The following is a 16,369-nucleotide window of genomic DNA, read 5'->3' as shown; positions in this document are numbered from 1 at the left end:
TCCTGCGCTATTCCCTTCCGGAGTCAAACCCAGGTGTTCCCGTGTAAAAAGAGAACCCACCGGCCGCTCGACCTTACATTCATATTGCGGCATTTGGGATAGCCTGTTGGCTAGGCAGTTTTCCTTCCCAGGCATGTATTTAATGGTGAAATGCCCGTGAGGGCATGCTTAATTGCCATGGCCTCCTTCTCTCCAATCAGCCAGTTGAGCTCCAACCCAGAGAATTTCTTGGAAAAATATGCACAGGGTTTAAGCCTCCCTTGGTCATTCCTCTGAAGGAGTGCACCTCCCATCGCCTTCTCCGAGGCATCTACCTGAAGGGTGAACGGCCTGGAACAATCTGGGTGAGCCAGCACGGGCTCGGAGGTAAAGCGTTCCTTGAGTCTCAAAAGCCGCCTGACACCGGTCAGTCCAAGGCACCTGGTACTGTGCAAAAGTGGTCTCTTGCCCCTTCCCTTTGGTTTTAAGCAAATCGGTGATTGGTAAGGCTATTTGGGCGAAATCCTGGATAAAACCTCTGTAAAAATTAGCGAACCCCAAGAATTGCTGAACCTGTTTGCGAGTTCTGGGGGCTTCCCACTCCCATACCGCCTGAACCTTCTCGGGGTCCATGATCAACCCTTGGGGGGATACAACATATCCGAGAAATGACAACTGGTCCTGATTGAACGCGCATTTCGACAGCTTAGCATACAAATGGTTCTCCCTTAAATCACGCAAAACCTCCCGCACCAACTCTCGGTGTTCTTTGGGGTCCCGGGAGTAAATCAGAATATCGTCCAAATAAACTATTACCCCTTTAAATAGTAGATCTCGCAGGATCTCATTAATTAATTGCATGAAGCACGACGGTGCCCCAGATAGACCGAACGGCATGACCATAAATTCAAACAAACCATAACAACAAAAAGGCTGTCTTTGCTTCGTCTCCCTCCTTAATCCGGACCCGGTAGTAGGCTTCCGCCAGGTCAAATTTTGAGAATACACAACCCTCCTGGAGAGCACTCAGGAGGTCCGGGATTAAGGGAATGGGATAGGCGTTAGTCTCAGTAATCACGTTAAGCCCCCTGTAGTCTACACACAGTCTGAGATCAGAGGTTCCCTTCTTCTTCACAAAGAAGCAGGGAGAAGAAAACGCAGCCTTGGACAGTCGTATGAATCCCCGCTCCAAGTTCTTTTCCAAGAATTCCCGCAGCACTGCTTTCTCTTGGGGACTCATGGGATAAACTCGGGCTTTGGATGGTTTAATGTCTTTAATCAGTTTGATGGCACAGTCCGTCGTGCGGAGGGGGTAACAAATCACAGTCTGTCCCCTCAAACACATCTGCAAAGTCACTGTACTCCGGAGGTAGCGTGTGCGCCTCCAGCGCGGCGGCATTCCCCCCTTGCCTCCGGGTAAGTTGTCCCGGCCGTGTCTCTCGCACTGGGGAGCTCCAAATACAACCCGCCTCTGTTCCCAATCAGTGCTCGGGTTGTGCCCCGCCAGCCAGTTGCTACCGAGAACCACCGGGTAGGAAATCTTAGGGACTACTGTGAAGTGGATCTGTTCCCAGTGGTCTCCCACCCCAACACCTTGCGAGTGCGCAAATGGACCGGACCCCCTCGCAGATCACTCCCATCCATTTGATGGAAATGTAAAGGCTGGTCCAGTTCTCGAGTCCCAATTTTCAGGCGTTCTACCACAGCCTGATCAATCAAGGTCTGGGAACACCCGGAGTCCAGGATAGCAACGACAGCCACCGGTTCCCCTCCCCGGGGGTTTCATAACACAACAGGTAGCAGCAGCGTTTCTCCCTTGTCACTCACCCTATTCAGAGCCAGTTTGGTTTCTTCTGAGGGCACCCTCTCACAGAAGGCCATCCTCGTTTTTTGCCAGCAAGGGATCTCTGTAAATATCCTGAGTACGAAGGTTGTGTGGATCCGATGTGGGTTCTGCCTGCAGGGCTGCCGTTCTGCGGCGACGGGTCGTCCCCTCCACTCTCTTACACTCTAGGGTCCGAGGTGGTGTTGACTCCCGCTCTCGGGCTGCTCGGTTGCTTGCCCCCTCTGTCAACGCGCTGGTACACTTCGCTGCAAAATGACCCATCTTCTCGCACTGGAGACAAGCCCCTTCTCTGCAACGGCACGCCCTGTCGAGGCTGGAGACCCCTCGGTGTCTTCCCTCTCGCCACAGGTCCACTGCGTTGTCCCCTCTCGGGGGTTGCCTTTGATGGACAATCCTTGGAGAACTGGAGGGTCAGCTTGCGATTTTCCACCAAAGCCGCCAAATTTATCCATTCCTCTACTGACTCAGTCTCCCAAGGTTAAGCAGCCGTCCAGCACTTTCCAGCGTAGTCCTTCGCGGAAGTGCTGGACCTTGGTGGCTTCGCTCCACTCCCGTATCTTGCATGATAGGGATAAAAAGTCCTGTGCGTACTCACTCACTGAGCGGGCCCCTTGTCTCAAACGACGCATGGCAATCTTCACCTTCTCCCCCCTATGGGGATCCTCAAAACGGTGTCGCAGAGCAGAGAAAAACTCCTCTAAGGATTTCAAGACACTGGGCATAGTTTCTGCCGCCGTCACCACCCATTCTACCGCCTCTTTCTCCAGAAGGCTGATCACGTACCTGACCCGAGCTTCATCCGAGGCAAAAGTCTCTCCTTGGTCCTTCATGAAGCCGGAGACTTGGAGTAGGAAGTGGGGCAGCTGTGCGCTGGATCCGTTGAAGGACACTTTCAGATCCCTGGCAGTAGGGCGTCTGGGCGTGGGTGCCTCCCCACAGATGAGCGGTTCCGTAGAGGGCCGGGAGCTCGCTTGGGGTTGCTGCGAGGATTGTCTGAGCTCTCTCACAGCCCCCATAACAGCAGCCATGTCCCTCTGTAGAGTCTCCAACTGAGTCTGCAGGTCCCGGTTCTGTAGGTCTGGTTCTGTCCGCGTAGCAGGGTAGCCTCCTCTGCGGTGAGGACGGGAGTGCGGGCGAGCGAGGGATCCTTCCACCACTCTCCAGGAGCGACCTCCCGGCTTCGCTCTTCCCCTTCTCCGTACCAAGCGGTTAGCGGTCCTCGGTATAACTCGCCCCATGGTTCCGACGCTGCCCGTTTGCCGGTTACGACCCTCTGTCACTGTCCGGCTTCCGAGGGCAAGGAGGTCCACGTTGGCCTCCCAGGGACATCGGTAGACCCGGGCGGGTGCTGCTCCAGGGTCGCTTCTTCCCGGCCAACCTCAATATCAATGACGGTCTGCCGGAGGTCCTCTCCCACGGCAAGCGGATTTGAGGATTGTGCAGACATACTAATTCCTAACACAAAAATAATAAAAAAAAAAGGCTGGAGATTCTAACCTACTGTCAGACTCCAGGACCTCGTTGCATCTCCGGAATAATAAACTTCGCTCCAGACGTTACAGAGAGTTTAAAAGTTTTATTAAGAAAGCAAACGAGTTCAGTGGTCTATACAACTTAAGGTTAGAATAACAACGGGGATTTTACAGATCAGCTTTATAGGATGCACACACTAGAATTGTTTACACGTAATGGCTTTGAAATGCAAAACATCAGAGTTCTCTCAAACTTCAAGAGAGAGAGGGTTCCGGCAAAATCACACCTTGAGATCAGAGCAGATTTACAATAGGAAGGCTACTTCGAAATGGAGACGTCGGAGCTTCTGGGCATAGCACCTTTCTCCCAAACTGAAGAGACTTTCCCACGGGACCAGGAGGTGGGGGGGAGGACACGGAGCTTGCTATCCGGGGCTCGATTGCGCGCCCTCGCTGACAACTGGCCACCCAGGTGCCTCTAGGAAGCCCACAAGCAAGACTGCAGCAGCATTGTCCTGCCAGTGTCCCAAAGCACCTAATATAATAGGCATGCTCCTCTGATACTAGAGAGAATAAAATTCAAGTCCAATAGCACCTTAAATGCCAACAAAATTTTCTAGGGTACGTGAGTCAAAGCTAGGGTTGCAACCTCTAGGTGGTGGCTGAAGATCTCCTGGGATTACAACTGATCTGCAGGTGACAGAAGAAGAGTTGGTTTTTATATGCCAACTTTCTCTACCACTTAAGGGAGACTCAAACTGGCGTACAATCCCTTCCACTCCCAGCAGACACCCTGTGAGGTAGGTGGGGCTGAGAGAGCTCTTAAGAGAACTGTGACTAGCCCAAGGTCACCCAGCTGGCTTCATGTGGAGGAGCGGGGAAACCAACCCAGTTCACCAGACTAGCCTCCACCACTCATGTGGAGTGGGGAATCAAACCCAGTTCTTCGCATCAGAACCCACTGTTCCAAACCACCGCTCTTAACCACTACACCACACTTGCTTTGGAGGGTGGCCTCTATGGCATTACACCCTGCTGAGGTCCCTGTCCTCCCCAAACCCCTCTATTCCCAGACTCCCCCCCCCCCCAATTCTCCAAGCATTTCCCAGCCTGGACCTGGCAACCCTAGCAAAGCTCATTTCGGTCAGATATCTGGCCTTGAAGGTGCTATCAGACTCGAATTTTATTCTACTGCTACATGGCTACCCACCTGAAACTATAAACAATCAATGTTAGTACAGCTAGAGTATCCCTTATCTGGACATCCTGTATCCAGACTGATCCGAAAACTGGACCCTTCGAACCGCCACGCAGGCAGAGCCGGGCTGCCTGCTTTCAATGTTCCCTCTAACCTAAAATAATAAAATACAGTGTACACTGTGTTGCAAGTGGAGACTGAAAGCCTGGCGTTGTTGGTTTGTTTGCGGTTTATTGTTGCTCTTGTTTAACAGCTGATACAGGTATTCTGGAGAGTTTCACCTTTGCTTTCTGATGGTCCAGTGTGCACAAAATTATTAAAAATATTGTTTGAAATTCCATTCACGTTATGTGTATAGAGTATATATAAACCATAAATGAATTTGGGTCCCGTCCCCAAGATATCTCATTACGTGTATGCAAAAATTCCAAAATATTCCAATGTACGGAAAGATCCAAAATACGGGTTTGTGCTCCCAAGCAGTCCGGATAAGGGATATTCAACCTGTAATAAATGTGGCTGAGAATGGAGTGGGGTCAGGGACTGATGCAAGCAGATTCTCGCACCCTTGGAAATCCTCCCCCTCCAGTTTCACTTTTGTTTCCTGGGATTTGATATTGTGTTCCATTTCAACAGCAAGAAAAGAACAATTTCTTCAAGGTTTTAAGCTGCATAAAACCAAAATTATTCTTGTCTGGCAGTGGAATTAGCATCCTTTGCCTCGTATTCCACAATCTGGAGAACCGGGTTTGATTCCCCACTCCTCCACATGAGTGGCGGAGGCTAATCTGGTGAACTGGGTTGGTTTTTCCACTCATGAAGCCAGCTGGGTGACCTTGGTCTAGTCAAAGCTCTTTAGAGCTCTCTCAGCCCCACCTACGTCACAGTTGTGGGGAAGGGAGGGTTGCCAGGTCCCTCTTCACCACTGGTGGGAGGTTTTTTGGGGCGGAGCTTGAGGAGGGCGGGGTTTGGGGAGGGAGGGATGTCAATGCCGTAGAGTCCAATGGCCAAAGCGGCCATTTTCTCCAGGGGAACTGATCTCTATCGGCTGGAGATCGGTTGTAATAGCAGATCTCCAGCTAGTACCTGGATGTTGACAACCTGAGGGGAAGGGAAGGCGATTGTAAGCTGGTTTGATTCTTCTTTAAGTGGTAGAGAAAGCTGGCATAGAAAAACCAACTCCTCTTCTTCACTTATACCATTAAAAATTCCTGAAAATTCAAGTTTGGCACGAAAACTGAATATTCTATTCAGAGGCCTATCACAAAACAGCACTTACCTGGGGGCGGGGAATGAGGTTAAGCTGGATGTAAATCCACCATCATTTCCCCACACTGGAATGCGACACAGTTGTTGGAAAAGGTTCTATCCAAGATGTGGAAACCAGCGGTTTTGAATGGATGTTTCCTAGCCTGTTACCAAGGCCAGGAATATCAGGGAAGGCTTCAAAACATCAGCAGTGCGTTCGTGTGTATTTGGAAGGAAGCTTGCACACCAAAGGTGTGTTAAGCAGCAGCACATTTTCCGAAGTCTGTGTGACCATCCAAAGTGACCAAAGTGAAGTGTCTTTTAAAGAGAAAAAGAGTTGGTTTTTATATGGCGATTTACTCTACCACTTAAAGAAGAATCAAACCGGCTTACAATCACCTTCCCTCCCCCTCCCCACAACAGGCACCCTGGGAGGTAGGTGGGGCTCAGAGAGCTCTAAGAGAACTGTGACTAGCCCAAGGTCACCCAGCTGAATTCATGTGGAGTGGGGAAACCAACCCGGTTCACCAGATTAGCATCTGCCGCTCATATGGAAGAGTGGGGAATCAAACCCGGTTCTCCAGATCAGAGTCCACCGCTCCAAAAAAACTAGCCCATCAACAGAGAATTCCAAGAAGTTTCTACAATGAGCTGAATCACACTTTTTACGCTCTTCTCAGTCCCTTTCTTTTGGGATCAGAGATCTTTCGGGTTTCAAGGAACTTTTAGCTCTCTCGTGTTTCAGAAAATAAAGTCAGAAGAGTGTGACTTCAGTTAGTCACTCCAGAGCAGGGGTGTCAAACATAAGGCCCGGGGGCCGGATCCAGCCCCTTGAGAGCTCTTATCCGGCCCGCGAGGCAGCCACCACCACCCAGTCCCGATCTGGGCTGGAGCGGCATGGCCCTGCCCAACCGAGTGACATTTATGTCATATCCAGCCCTCGTAAAAAATGAGTTTGGCACCCCTGCTCCAGAGGATTTATTCGCCTTCAGAGGCAACAGCCTCTATTTCTCTGCATGAGTCACTCACCCAGGATTGCCTATTTCCATTCAAGGCGCTGAGACATTGGATGGCCCAGGGCAGACACAATGGAGTCTACCTGTCCCTGGAGAAATACTAAGGGGTGAGTTTCTCTCACCACAGATCATTCTCTGTTGTATAGTGAAATATTTCTGGACGTAGAAATGAAGCGTACCTCCAATCTTTATCCAGAAAAAAAGGAGAAGAGTACCCTGGCTATCTTGAGTTTGAGAAACAGGGATAAAGGGTCAGAACGGGCAAGAGAGAATCCAGGTTCAAATCCTTCCTCAATCATTTACGACAGGGGGTGTCGAACTCATTTGTTACAAGGGCCAGATATGACATAAAGGTCACTTGGTCGGGCCGGGCCATGACCTGTCAGCCCAGATTAGGAGCGGGGTGGGAGGTGGCTGCCTTGACTGGTGAGCCAGCAGCGGGCTTACCAGCCCAGATTGGGACGGGGTGTGTGTGGAGCTCTCAAGGGGCTGTATCTGGCCCCCGGGCTCTATGTTTGACATCCCTGATTTAGTGTCACTATGAAAATGATTTGGGACCCACCCCCCCAGAACACTCTGGGCTCTTTGGAAGGGTAGGATACAATCTCAAGTGGAATATGGCGTATGCGAATATGGGGGATGCAAAAGGAAAGTCCTAGGCTGTTCGACGCATATAACAGGAACGTGGAATGTCAGAAGCATGAAGCAGGGTTAGCTCAAAATTGTAAACTCAATAAAGGAAGCCACAGCCCTCAATTTGCAAGATCTGAGCAAGGCTGTCAAAGATAGGACATTTTGGAGGACATTGATTCATAGGGTCGCCGTGAGTCAGAAGTGACTTGACGGCACTTAACACAACACACGAAGACCATACCTTGGCTTGGGGGTAAAAGGTAACGGTCCCCTGTGCAAAAACCGGGTCATTCCTGACCCATGGGATGTCACATCCCGATGTTTACTAGGCAGACTTTGTTTACGGGGTGGTTTGCCAGTGCCTTCCCAGGTCATCTTCCCTTTACCCCCAGCAAGCTGGGTACTCATTTTACCGACCTCGGAAGGATGGAAGGCTGAATCAACCTTGAGCCGGCTACCTGGGACCAACTTCCATTGGGATCAAACTCAGGTTGTGAGCAGAGCTTGGACTGCAGTACTGCAGCTTACCACTCTGCACCATGGGGCTCCTTGGCTTGGGGGAGGGCCTTATAATTCAGGCTTTCAGTGCCACAAACCTTGCACAAGTTTGTTTTTTTAACTGGCGTATAGGTATGTAAGCCATCCCGTTGGAGAAAGCACAGCAAACCTTTCCATTTAATGTAAAGTGCCATTTATTTTATCTCCCCATGATGAAAATATTGAGTTTTTTTCCTTTAAAAAAAATTGCACCATCAAAATGCTTAACACATTCTCTTTAAACTCTCCCCAACGTACACACACAAAAGAAAAAAATAAACCCCTAAAGCGCAGAAACACAAAAGAAAAGCAAGAAACATATCCAAAATAAAAACTTTTAAACTGTAGAATGTTCTACTAAATATTCTCTTTTTTTAATTTAAACAGAGGCAGAGAAACATAAAATAACCCCCCGCACATACCCCAACGAGAGCCTCACTTTTCATGTTATGTCCAAAGCAACAACAAAAAAAGTACAGTAATTAGATCACATGATCCCACTGGTTCATTGACAACTTTTAACTCAAACATTGAATATTGTACATTCAGATCCTCAGGAGTTACTTCCGTTCGATAAGACTGCAACCGCACCCCTACAGAGAGGAGACAGAAGAGGGAATTTTTAGCGGCCGGGAAAACCGGACCGCATCACCCGACAGAAAGGCAGCTGCAGAAGGCAGTTCAAATTCCGATTCACCGGCCGGAATGGTTGCCCCCTGCCCAAAAAGCCTTTTCCCATAAACCGCCTGTAAGATTCTCCCAAGGAAATCCTGTCCCATTTTTTCCTCTATGCCCAACCACCGATAACACTGGAAAGCGCTTCACAAATATTCTCCAGAAAAGAAAGTTCTTCCAGGCTTTTGCTGCTTCGCCGTGTAGATGAAGGCAGCAAAGACCCGCTGGGAGCGCTGCAGGAATCGCATTGAACGGAGTTAACTCCAAGGTTAAAAAATAAAGGCCTTCAAATGTTTTCTTTTAAAAAGATGATCATGGTTGAGCCACTTGTACTATATATATATAAAGGAAACAAAAAAAGAGCACTATTCATTACATTTTTATTTTACCTTCCGACACCCACAGAAATCAGCAGCATAAAAAGGGACTGAACAAAGGGGGGCAGATTTTTCTCCCCCTCCCCTGCCCCCAACATCAGCTCCCCCGATATTTCTCCTTGGAAACTGTCCTTTTGTCTAAGGTGGAGCATCCGTAACCATACAGGCTCGCCGGTTGTGCCTGCTCCCAGCCTTTCAGCTGCTAGGAGACAGCAAGCAAGCGTGCGTGCGTGCGTGCGTGGGGGAAGATGAGCTAAGGGAAAATTCAGAGGGGGTGGAGCGGGAGGCTTGCAGTGTCCCAAAATCAAGGCCGCTCCAGGAAAATCCAGGAAAAGGAACCATTCCCAACCCCATTCTAGCTTCAGGTGAACCACGGTCATCGTTTGAGCTTAGGGTTTGCTCGACAAGGGGCGCAAAAGCGCTAGGAGATATCTACGCTACTCCCCCTGCCCCCATAAAAGATTCAAAGAGAACAAATTGCACTTCTTAAATTTGGGGCTTTTAAGGGACAGAGGGGTTCTGCTGCTGGTCTTGAATCCGAGGTCTGAGCTGACTGAGACTCTGTTTCAAGCTGTCCAGGGGCACGAAGCTCGATCCGCATTGTAATCCGAGAGCCAAAGGCCATTCTGTGGCTACCTCGCTGCGGAGTTGGTTTTCAGGGATGAAACTAAATTAACAAAGTAAGGGGGGGAGGGGAGAAGCCACAAGCTTCCATTTAGTTATTAACATTCCCCTCCCCACCTTTGGGAAAATGCACTCTGAAAATATCGGGGGGGGGGGGATGCACAAAGGTGCGAACCCCCGGCATGCTAGAGTTTTCTGCCTAGGTGCAGAGCCTGGCCGGGACCCCCCCACGTCCAAGGCAAAGCTGACCGCTGGGTCTGCTTTTGGTCATGCTGTCAGGCCTGGGAGCCAAGGTGCCCAGCTGTGGCAAGTACAGGTGCAGAGATGCCCGCGGGCTTTTCCACCTTTCGAAGGAAGCAGCTGCCAAGCCCAGCCCGCAAGACGGCCCCGTGAGTCATGGAGCAACCATTTCTCTTTGCAAGATGCTTCACGTAGGTGTCCCCGAGCCGGTTTCTTAACCAGGCAGGGGACGGGCAGAGATGAGCACGCCAGTTTCCGCAGGAAAGGCTGGCTGCTGCACAGCATGTGGCAAAAGCTTCCGGCACGCTCGGACTCCCGCAAATGCCCCTTTGCCCATGAGAGTACAACACGCCTCACTATGAGGGGCGGTTCGTATCTGATGCGCTCGCCCTCGCAGTGAGCAACTCGATGCTCCGACAACTGCGCTGCGGCCATTTCAAAAGATGATCCCCCCCACACACACACACCTGCTCAGCCTCCTGGTCACGGCTTCCTTTACCTACAGGAGCGAGAGCAGCTCACTGAGTGGTATCATCTGGCTATTCTTTGCCAAAGCTGGAACCGTTATTTAAAAAACAAAAACAAAATGTGTGCAAAAAAAAAGCAACATGGTAAGAACATCCTGTGTCACCATACTTCAAGAAATCCATTTGGGAATTTTTGTTAAAAATTATTATTTAAATGGAGATGGGGGAGGGAATTGGGTCTTGCTGAGGTCCCTCCCAAGAAGCCGTGATTGGTCATCAAACCGTAACGAAGGATGGTGGAAGGGGAGAAAAGGAACAGCTGTAATTAAACCGGATCAATTCCAAGGAGGATTAGAGACTGGAGCGGGGGGGGGGGGGGAGAGGAGAAATGAAACATCAACCACCGTTAAAATGTCAGCCACGGTCAAAAGCAACAAACAGCATCCACCACCCCTCTAAAAATAACAAAACGTTCCCAAAAGACTTTCCACCCGCTTCGGAGCCTGCAGATGTTAAGTCTCCTCTGAGCTCGCGGGGCATCGCGGCTTGAGAGAGTGCACAGAAAGGCAGGAGCAACGTCCAAACAGAACGGGAGATGCTGCTCCTAGGCGGAGCTGCCATGCCCACGGACAGGACACTCTGACACCGAGATCCCTTTTCGGAGAGAAGGCGAGGTCGCTGCCGCAGGTGCTGCGCAGCTGGGATTCTTGTCCTCGTTCAACTACCCCTAAAAAGGAATTCTGACTCAGCCCGTTCCCCCCCTTTCTGTTTAATAAATTAGCAGCAGGAGCTATTTCAGAAACGGAGCGCTACGACACAGAGTGCTGAGCAGGCAAGAGGAAGGAAGGAAACGGGGGTCGGAGGCAGTACTGTGTGCGGCCCCCCCCCACAGATGGCAGGATAATAATCACGGTTCCCAGAATGCACGGTGGAGGGGGGAAGAATGAGAAAAAAGCGGCAGTTTCGCCCTCGAGCATGATTCCCCCCTCCCGCACACCCCTAAACAACAAGCGAAATGGAAGTCTCTCTTCTTTGTAAGAAACTGAGTGCTAAAAAAAACAGGGAAGGAGAAGGTGAGAAAGCAGCACACGGCTGTCCTTTCACCCGTCGAGCAGAGAAACGTCACCCACAAACTTCCTTAATCTCGCAGCCCTCCTGCTATATCTCCCCCACCCCCAGCTTCCCCGGGCACGCTCCAGGAAGCAACTGGGCTCGAGTCTTCCTTTCCTCTACCAACGTAGACCAAACAGCCACACTGTTTGGTAACCTGCCCACCTTTGCCCCCAGCCACTCCTTACGCAAAGGTTTCCACCCGTCTGCGGCGTCCGCTGCCAACTATCCTGGCCCCCGCCCCAAGAGAACAAGTGCACAAACAGGGCAACTGGATTGCCCGGACAATTTTTGCGCCTCTCCCCCCCCACTCCAAATCCCTGGTGACACAACCTAACAAGAAGCAGCAGCACTTTTACAGCAGCCCCCCCACCCCCCGTCCCAAGTCAGAAGGCTCTGAGCAGCGTTCGGCCTGGAGAAAGGAAAGCGGGCAACGAAACGGGGACGGGACGGAGCGAGCCGGTCTCTGCTCTCGCTGTCGGGAGGGCCGGGCAGTTTCCCCCAAAGCGACTGGTGCTTTGCTGCTCCGGAGCATGGAGGAGAAGGCGGGCGAAGGGGTAGTTCTTTCTTCTGCTGAAGGGCAGTGAACGACGGCAGACAAGCAGGTGCACGAGGGGGGGGAGGAGGAGAAGAACGCTGTTCACTTGGCGGTCACATGGCAGTGCGGGTGGGCGTGCCGGGCTGGTTCAGTCGCAGCGTCTTACAAAGCCAACCGGCGAAATCCACCTCTTCCACCTCGGAGCGCTTGATAAAGGTGTGATTCTGAAAGCGGAGGAGAAGGAGAAGGTGGCGTTAAAGGGGTCAGTACACCCTGTCCCCTGACGGTCCCCACGGGAATGGATATGGTTATTGCAGGAGGCAACTGCAGGGCAGGAAAAACAGGGCCTGACTGAACATCCAAAAATGATTGGACCCCCCCACCCCCAATGCTGAGAACGAGGCATCGCACAGGAACATCCGGTATGTGCGCAATGCTCCTCTGACACAAACTGCTCACGATGCGGCTCCATTTAAATAAAGACCTACCAGATCCTTGGGCACAGCCAGCTGCCCTGACTTTCAATTTCAGACTCCCCTAGAGTTATCGCTGTCTGTGTAGATGCCAAATGGACCCAGGGTCCAACCTGGTAACAGGTCGCTTTTGTAAGGCAGACGCTCTGGCTAGGGGGCCGGGCCTCTTGCAGAAACCCACCGATACAAGGAACGGAATAGGAATTGCATACTGGCCTAACGTGGGCCTTAAGGAGGGGGGCAGGGAGGCAGAAATCTTGAACGAAGGAGGGCTTCTGTAAAGCTAAATGTAGTCCCCAGTCATTCCTGACCTATGGGGCAACATCACATCCCGGAGTTTACCAGGCAGATTGTGTTTACGGGGTGGTTTGCCATTGCCTTCCCCAGTCGTCTACAATTTACCCCGGCAAGCTGGGTACTCATTTTACCAACCTCGGAAGGATGGAAGGTTGAGTCGACCTTGAGCCGGCTACCTGAACCCGACTTTCGTCAGGATCAAACTCAGGCCGTGAGCAGAGCTTTTGACTGCAGGACTGCAGCTTACCACTCTGCGCCACGGGGCTCTGTACCAACAAATAAACATTACATCTTGAAACTGGTTGGAACTTTTAACATAACCAAAATACATACATTTATACTCAAGCCTGCATAGGATCTAGCTACCTTACACATCTATATTATACTACATTATATTAGTATTCTAACACTGTTTGTTAAACCTTTTAGCCAATGTATCTAAATAATACACAGCACTACTTATCTATCATTTAGGTCTAGATCTATCATTGCAAGATCTAGTTCAGTGGTTCCCAAACTTTTCGGGCCACCGCCCCCTTGGTTCCACAAACTCAACCCCAGCGCCCCCTACCCTATCCAACAACACAGTTGAAGGGGCCCACCTCTAGCACCCCCCTGCTGCCCCCTTGCCTCTTAGTGCCCCCCTAGGTAATCCCACTGCCCCCCAGGGGGGTGGTACTGCCCACTTTGGGAACCACTGGTCTAGAGGGTGCTTTTCCACAACCCCCAAGGTAATTGTCACCCCCTCATCCAGGTTCTGGAGAGGGGTCAAGTATCTGCAGCTGTGGAGAATTCAGGTTTCCAGAAACACCACGTTGCCAACTTTTTTTTGGGGGGGGGAAATTCCCCCGGGCACGCTTTCCAGAAACAAATGATATTGGCTAGGGGTGAAAAACACATACGCGCGCACACTATTCCCCCCCCCCACTTGTGAACAGACTGGATCTTTCAGGACTTAAATTGGTACAGAACGGCCTCAGCACCGCCAGCATCTGTCCGACCAATCTGGCGACATTCAGAACTGTTGGCGGCTCAGGGAAGAACAAAATGCCACCGTTGGTCTGCAGGCACGTTCCGCTCAGACTCAAAACTGGCTGCGGCAGAGAGGAGGTTCAGGAACGGCTTCCTTCTGCGCCGCTCCGTTCGCCCCCGAGGACGAACCAAAGAGCTGCAAGAAAACAGCTTCCTGCCGAGTAAACGCACATTGTAAACTGTGTGCCCCGGGATTACAACCATCACCTTCGAGGTGTGTGTAAAACAAAAACAAAACAATTGGCCTCAAGGTTCCTTAAAAAAAAAAAGGCTCTTGTGTATGGACTTTTAAAACTTGTGGGGCAGTGCAGGCTGAAATCTCAGAGACAGCTCAGTAGGACTTCTGGTGTCCCTTTTAGAGCTCCTGGTATTCTCCCCACCACCCAAACCAGGAAAAACAGAGTTAAGAAATTATGCACTGGTTTCAGAGCTGATACTCAGGCGGAAGGACTCGGCTTTTCCCTTAAGTTTTAATTTTGGCCTGGAGTCTGCACCAGCCCTGAACACGTCTTAGTCACTCACCATCAGCATCTTTAGATCTGCCCGTTCAGCAGGGTTTTTAATTAAGCTGGAGGAGCAGGAGAAAAGTTTTTGTTAATTTTTTTTTCTTAAAAAGGCAAAAGGAGGCTCATTAATGGTTGCCATTTGCAAAGCTCCCCCCACCCCACAAACTCTGGCTCAACCTTTGGAGTGGCACCTGCATTTTAGTAGGACCCAACGGATATAGACGAAGAATTGGTTTTTATACCCCAATTTTCTCTACCTTGAAGGTGTTTCAAGACAGCTTACAATCTCCTTCCCTCCCTCTTCCCACAACTCACGCCTTGTGAGGTAGGTGGGGCTGAGAGTTCAGAAAGAACTGTGAGCAGCCCAAGTTCACCCAGCAGGCTTCATGTGTTGGAGTGGGGAAACCAACCCAGCTCACCAGATTAGAGTCCGCCGCTCATGTGGAGGAGTGGGGAATCAAACCCAGTTCTCCAGATTAGAGTCAGCTGCTCTTAACCACTACACACTGCCTCATATAGTCATATGAGGCTCTCGTTAGCAGTCCCAACTCAACCCCACCATTCAGGGGGTCACACTGCCCAGGAGCAGACAGTGGTCCCCTCACAACCCCCCCCACATCAACACTGATCCTACCAGGTCAGGAGAACAAGCAGCTTTGAAAATAAGCGCAAGCCTGCAAGCAGGTTTTGCTAACTTGCATGCTCACATATACCTTACACTACGCTAATCTTTTGTTGCTTGAAAGGGAGAAAAGAAAGAAACCACACACCCCTCTGCCTGGCTGCTTCAACACAATCCCGATTCTCCACAGATGATCAAGAGAATGCACATCTGGAAATCTGGGAGACAGGATGAGGAAGCGGCACGCCTGCGGCCATTTCCATTTGGGGGGCGGCAAGCCTCTGTCGGCCAAAGGCCTTCCCCATGCAGGAAAGCAAATCCTTACCATTTATTTACAAACTCCTGGAAGTCTTGAGTGAAAACCCCATACGGCAGCTTAGGAGGCGGCTGGAAATAAGGGAGGAGGAAGACATAGAGGGTTAAGGAGGGGAACGATCTGGAAACCTTCGGTGACAACAACAGCGTGAAAGACAGTGGGCAGGCACTGAAGACCACTTGTGCAGTTTGCGTGTTGGGGTGGGAGAGGACAAATGAAAAAGAAGAGTTGGTTTTTCTATGCTGACTTTTCTCTACCACTTAAGGGAGAGCCAAACTGGCTTACAATCACCTCCACCCCCCACAACAGACACCCTGTGAGGTAGGTGGGGCTGAGAGAGCTCTAAAGAGCTATGACTAGCCCAAGGTCACCCAGCTGGCTTCATGTGTAGGAGTGGGGAAACCAACCCGGTTCACCAGATTAGTGCCCGCCGCTCATGTGGAGGAGTGGGGTTCTCCAGATCAGAGTCCACCGCTCCAAACCACCGCTCTTAATCACTATGCCACGCTGGCTCTAGAAGGAACTGGACAGTCCCTTTCCAACTGTGGGATGCGACAAAATGGGATTGACTCAAGTGGGAAAAATCATTCCTGGCTTGGGCGCTTCATTTCTGAGATACGTTTGGACCAGATGTGCAAAAAAGGAAGAGAAGCATGAGCCATGAGGGGTATTACGGTACTTGGATTTCTCACTCACCCCACCCCCCAGCCCCTGGGATTCTTTTAAAGCTATGAGGAAGAAACTTACAACAGGGGGGGAAAAAACCCACTGCAGGTCACCAACCTCATTAACTATGTAGTCCAGCAGTTCAAAGATGGCCATCGCGGGCCGGCTGTCCATCCCGTGGCCTGCATTGGGAAAGAGGGACAAAAGGCAGGGTGAATTGTGGCATGTGGATATTGCTAATAAAAAACAAACAAACAAACAAAAACAAATGAGGTTTACAGCCTAAACAGGCATGCAGAGGAAGTGTTGGTCGTCTCCAATTTCCCCAAAAAGGGAAACTGGAATAGCTGCCCTGAGCGACCAAACATGCTTCCTGGGCATCTAGCGGTTTCTTTAAAGAAAGTGATGCTGGGAAGCCTAGGCCTGAAAAAGCTTAACTGTGAAGCCGGGTAGGATGGTGGCTGGCTGCAGTCATGCACGAGAAGGGAAAGGCACTC

At 50.8% G+C, this 16,369-nt stretch overlaps 1 protein-coding gene across 1 annotated transcript in view; it reads right to left on the bottom strand.

Moving 5' to 3' along the window:
• Positions 1 to 12,071: 12,071 nt before the first annotated feature.
• Positions 12,072 to 16,369, bottom strand: part of MAP2K2 (mitogen-activated protein kinase kinase 2) — a 29,093-nt gene continuing 24,795 nt past the window's right edge. Inside the window, exons 8-11 of the mRNA XM_056867707.1 lie at positions 15,990 to 16,054; positions 15,216 to 15,277; positions 14,285 to 14,330; positions 12,072 to 12,184 (exon numbers count right to left, since the gene is read on the bottom strand). Of these exons, the coding sequence (XP_056723685.1) occupies positions 12,074 to 12,184; positions 14,285 to 14,330; positions 15,216 to 15,277; positions 15,990 to 16,054 (284 nt within the window). The 3' untranslated portion in view covers positions 12,072 to 12,073. The remainder of the gene's footprint in view (positions 12,185 to 14,284; positions 14,331 to 15,215; positions 15,278 to 15,989; positions 16,055 to 16,369) is intronic.

The sequence above is a fragment of the Euleptes europaea genome, chromosome 2, assembly GCF_029931775.1.
Source record: "Euleptes europaea isolate rEulEur1 chromosome 2, rEulEur1.hap1, whole genome shotgun sequence".
In the NCBI taxonomy this organism is placed as follows: Eukaryota; Metazoa; Chordata; class Lepidosauria; order Squamata; family Sphaerodactylidae; genus Euleptes; species Euleptes europaea.
Note: the sequence above shows the minus strand (reverse complement) of the source record. Positions and strands in the feature narration are given on the sequence as shown.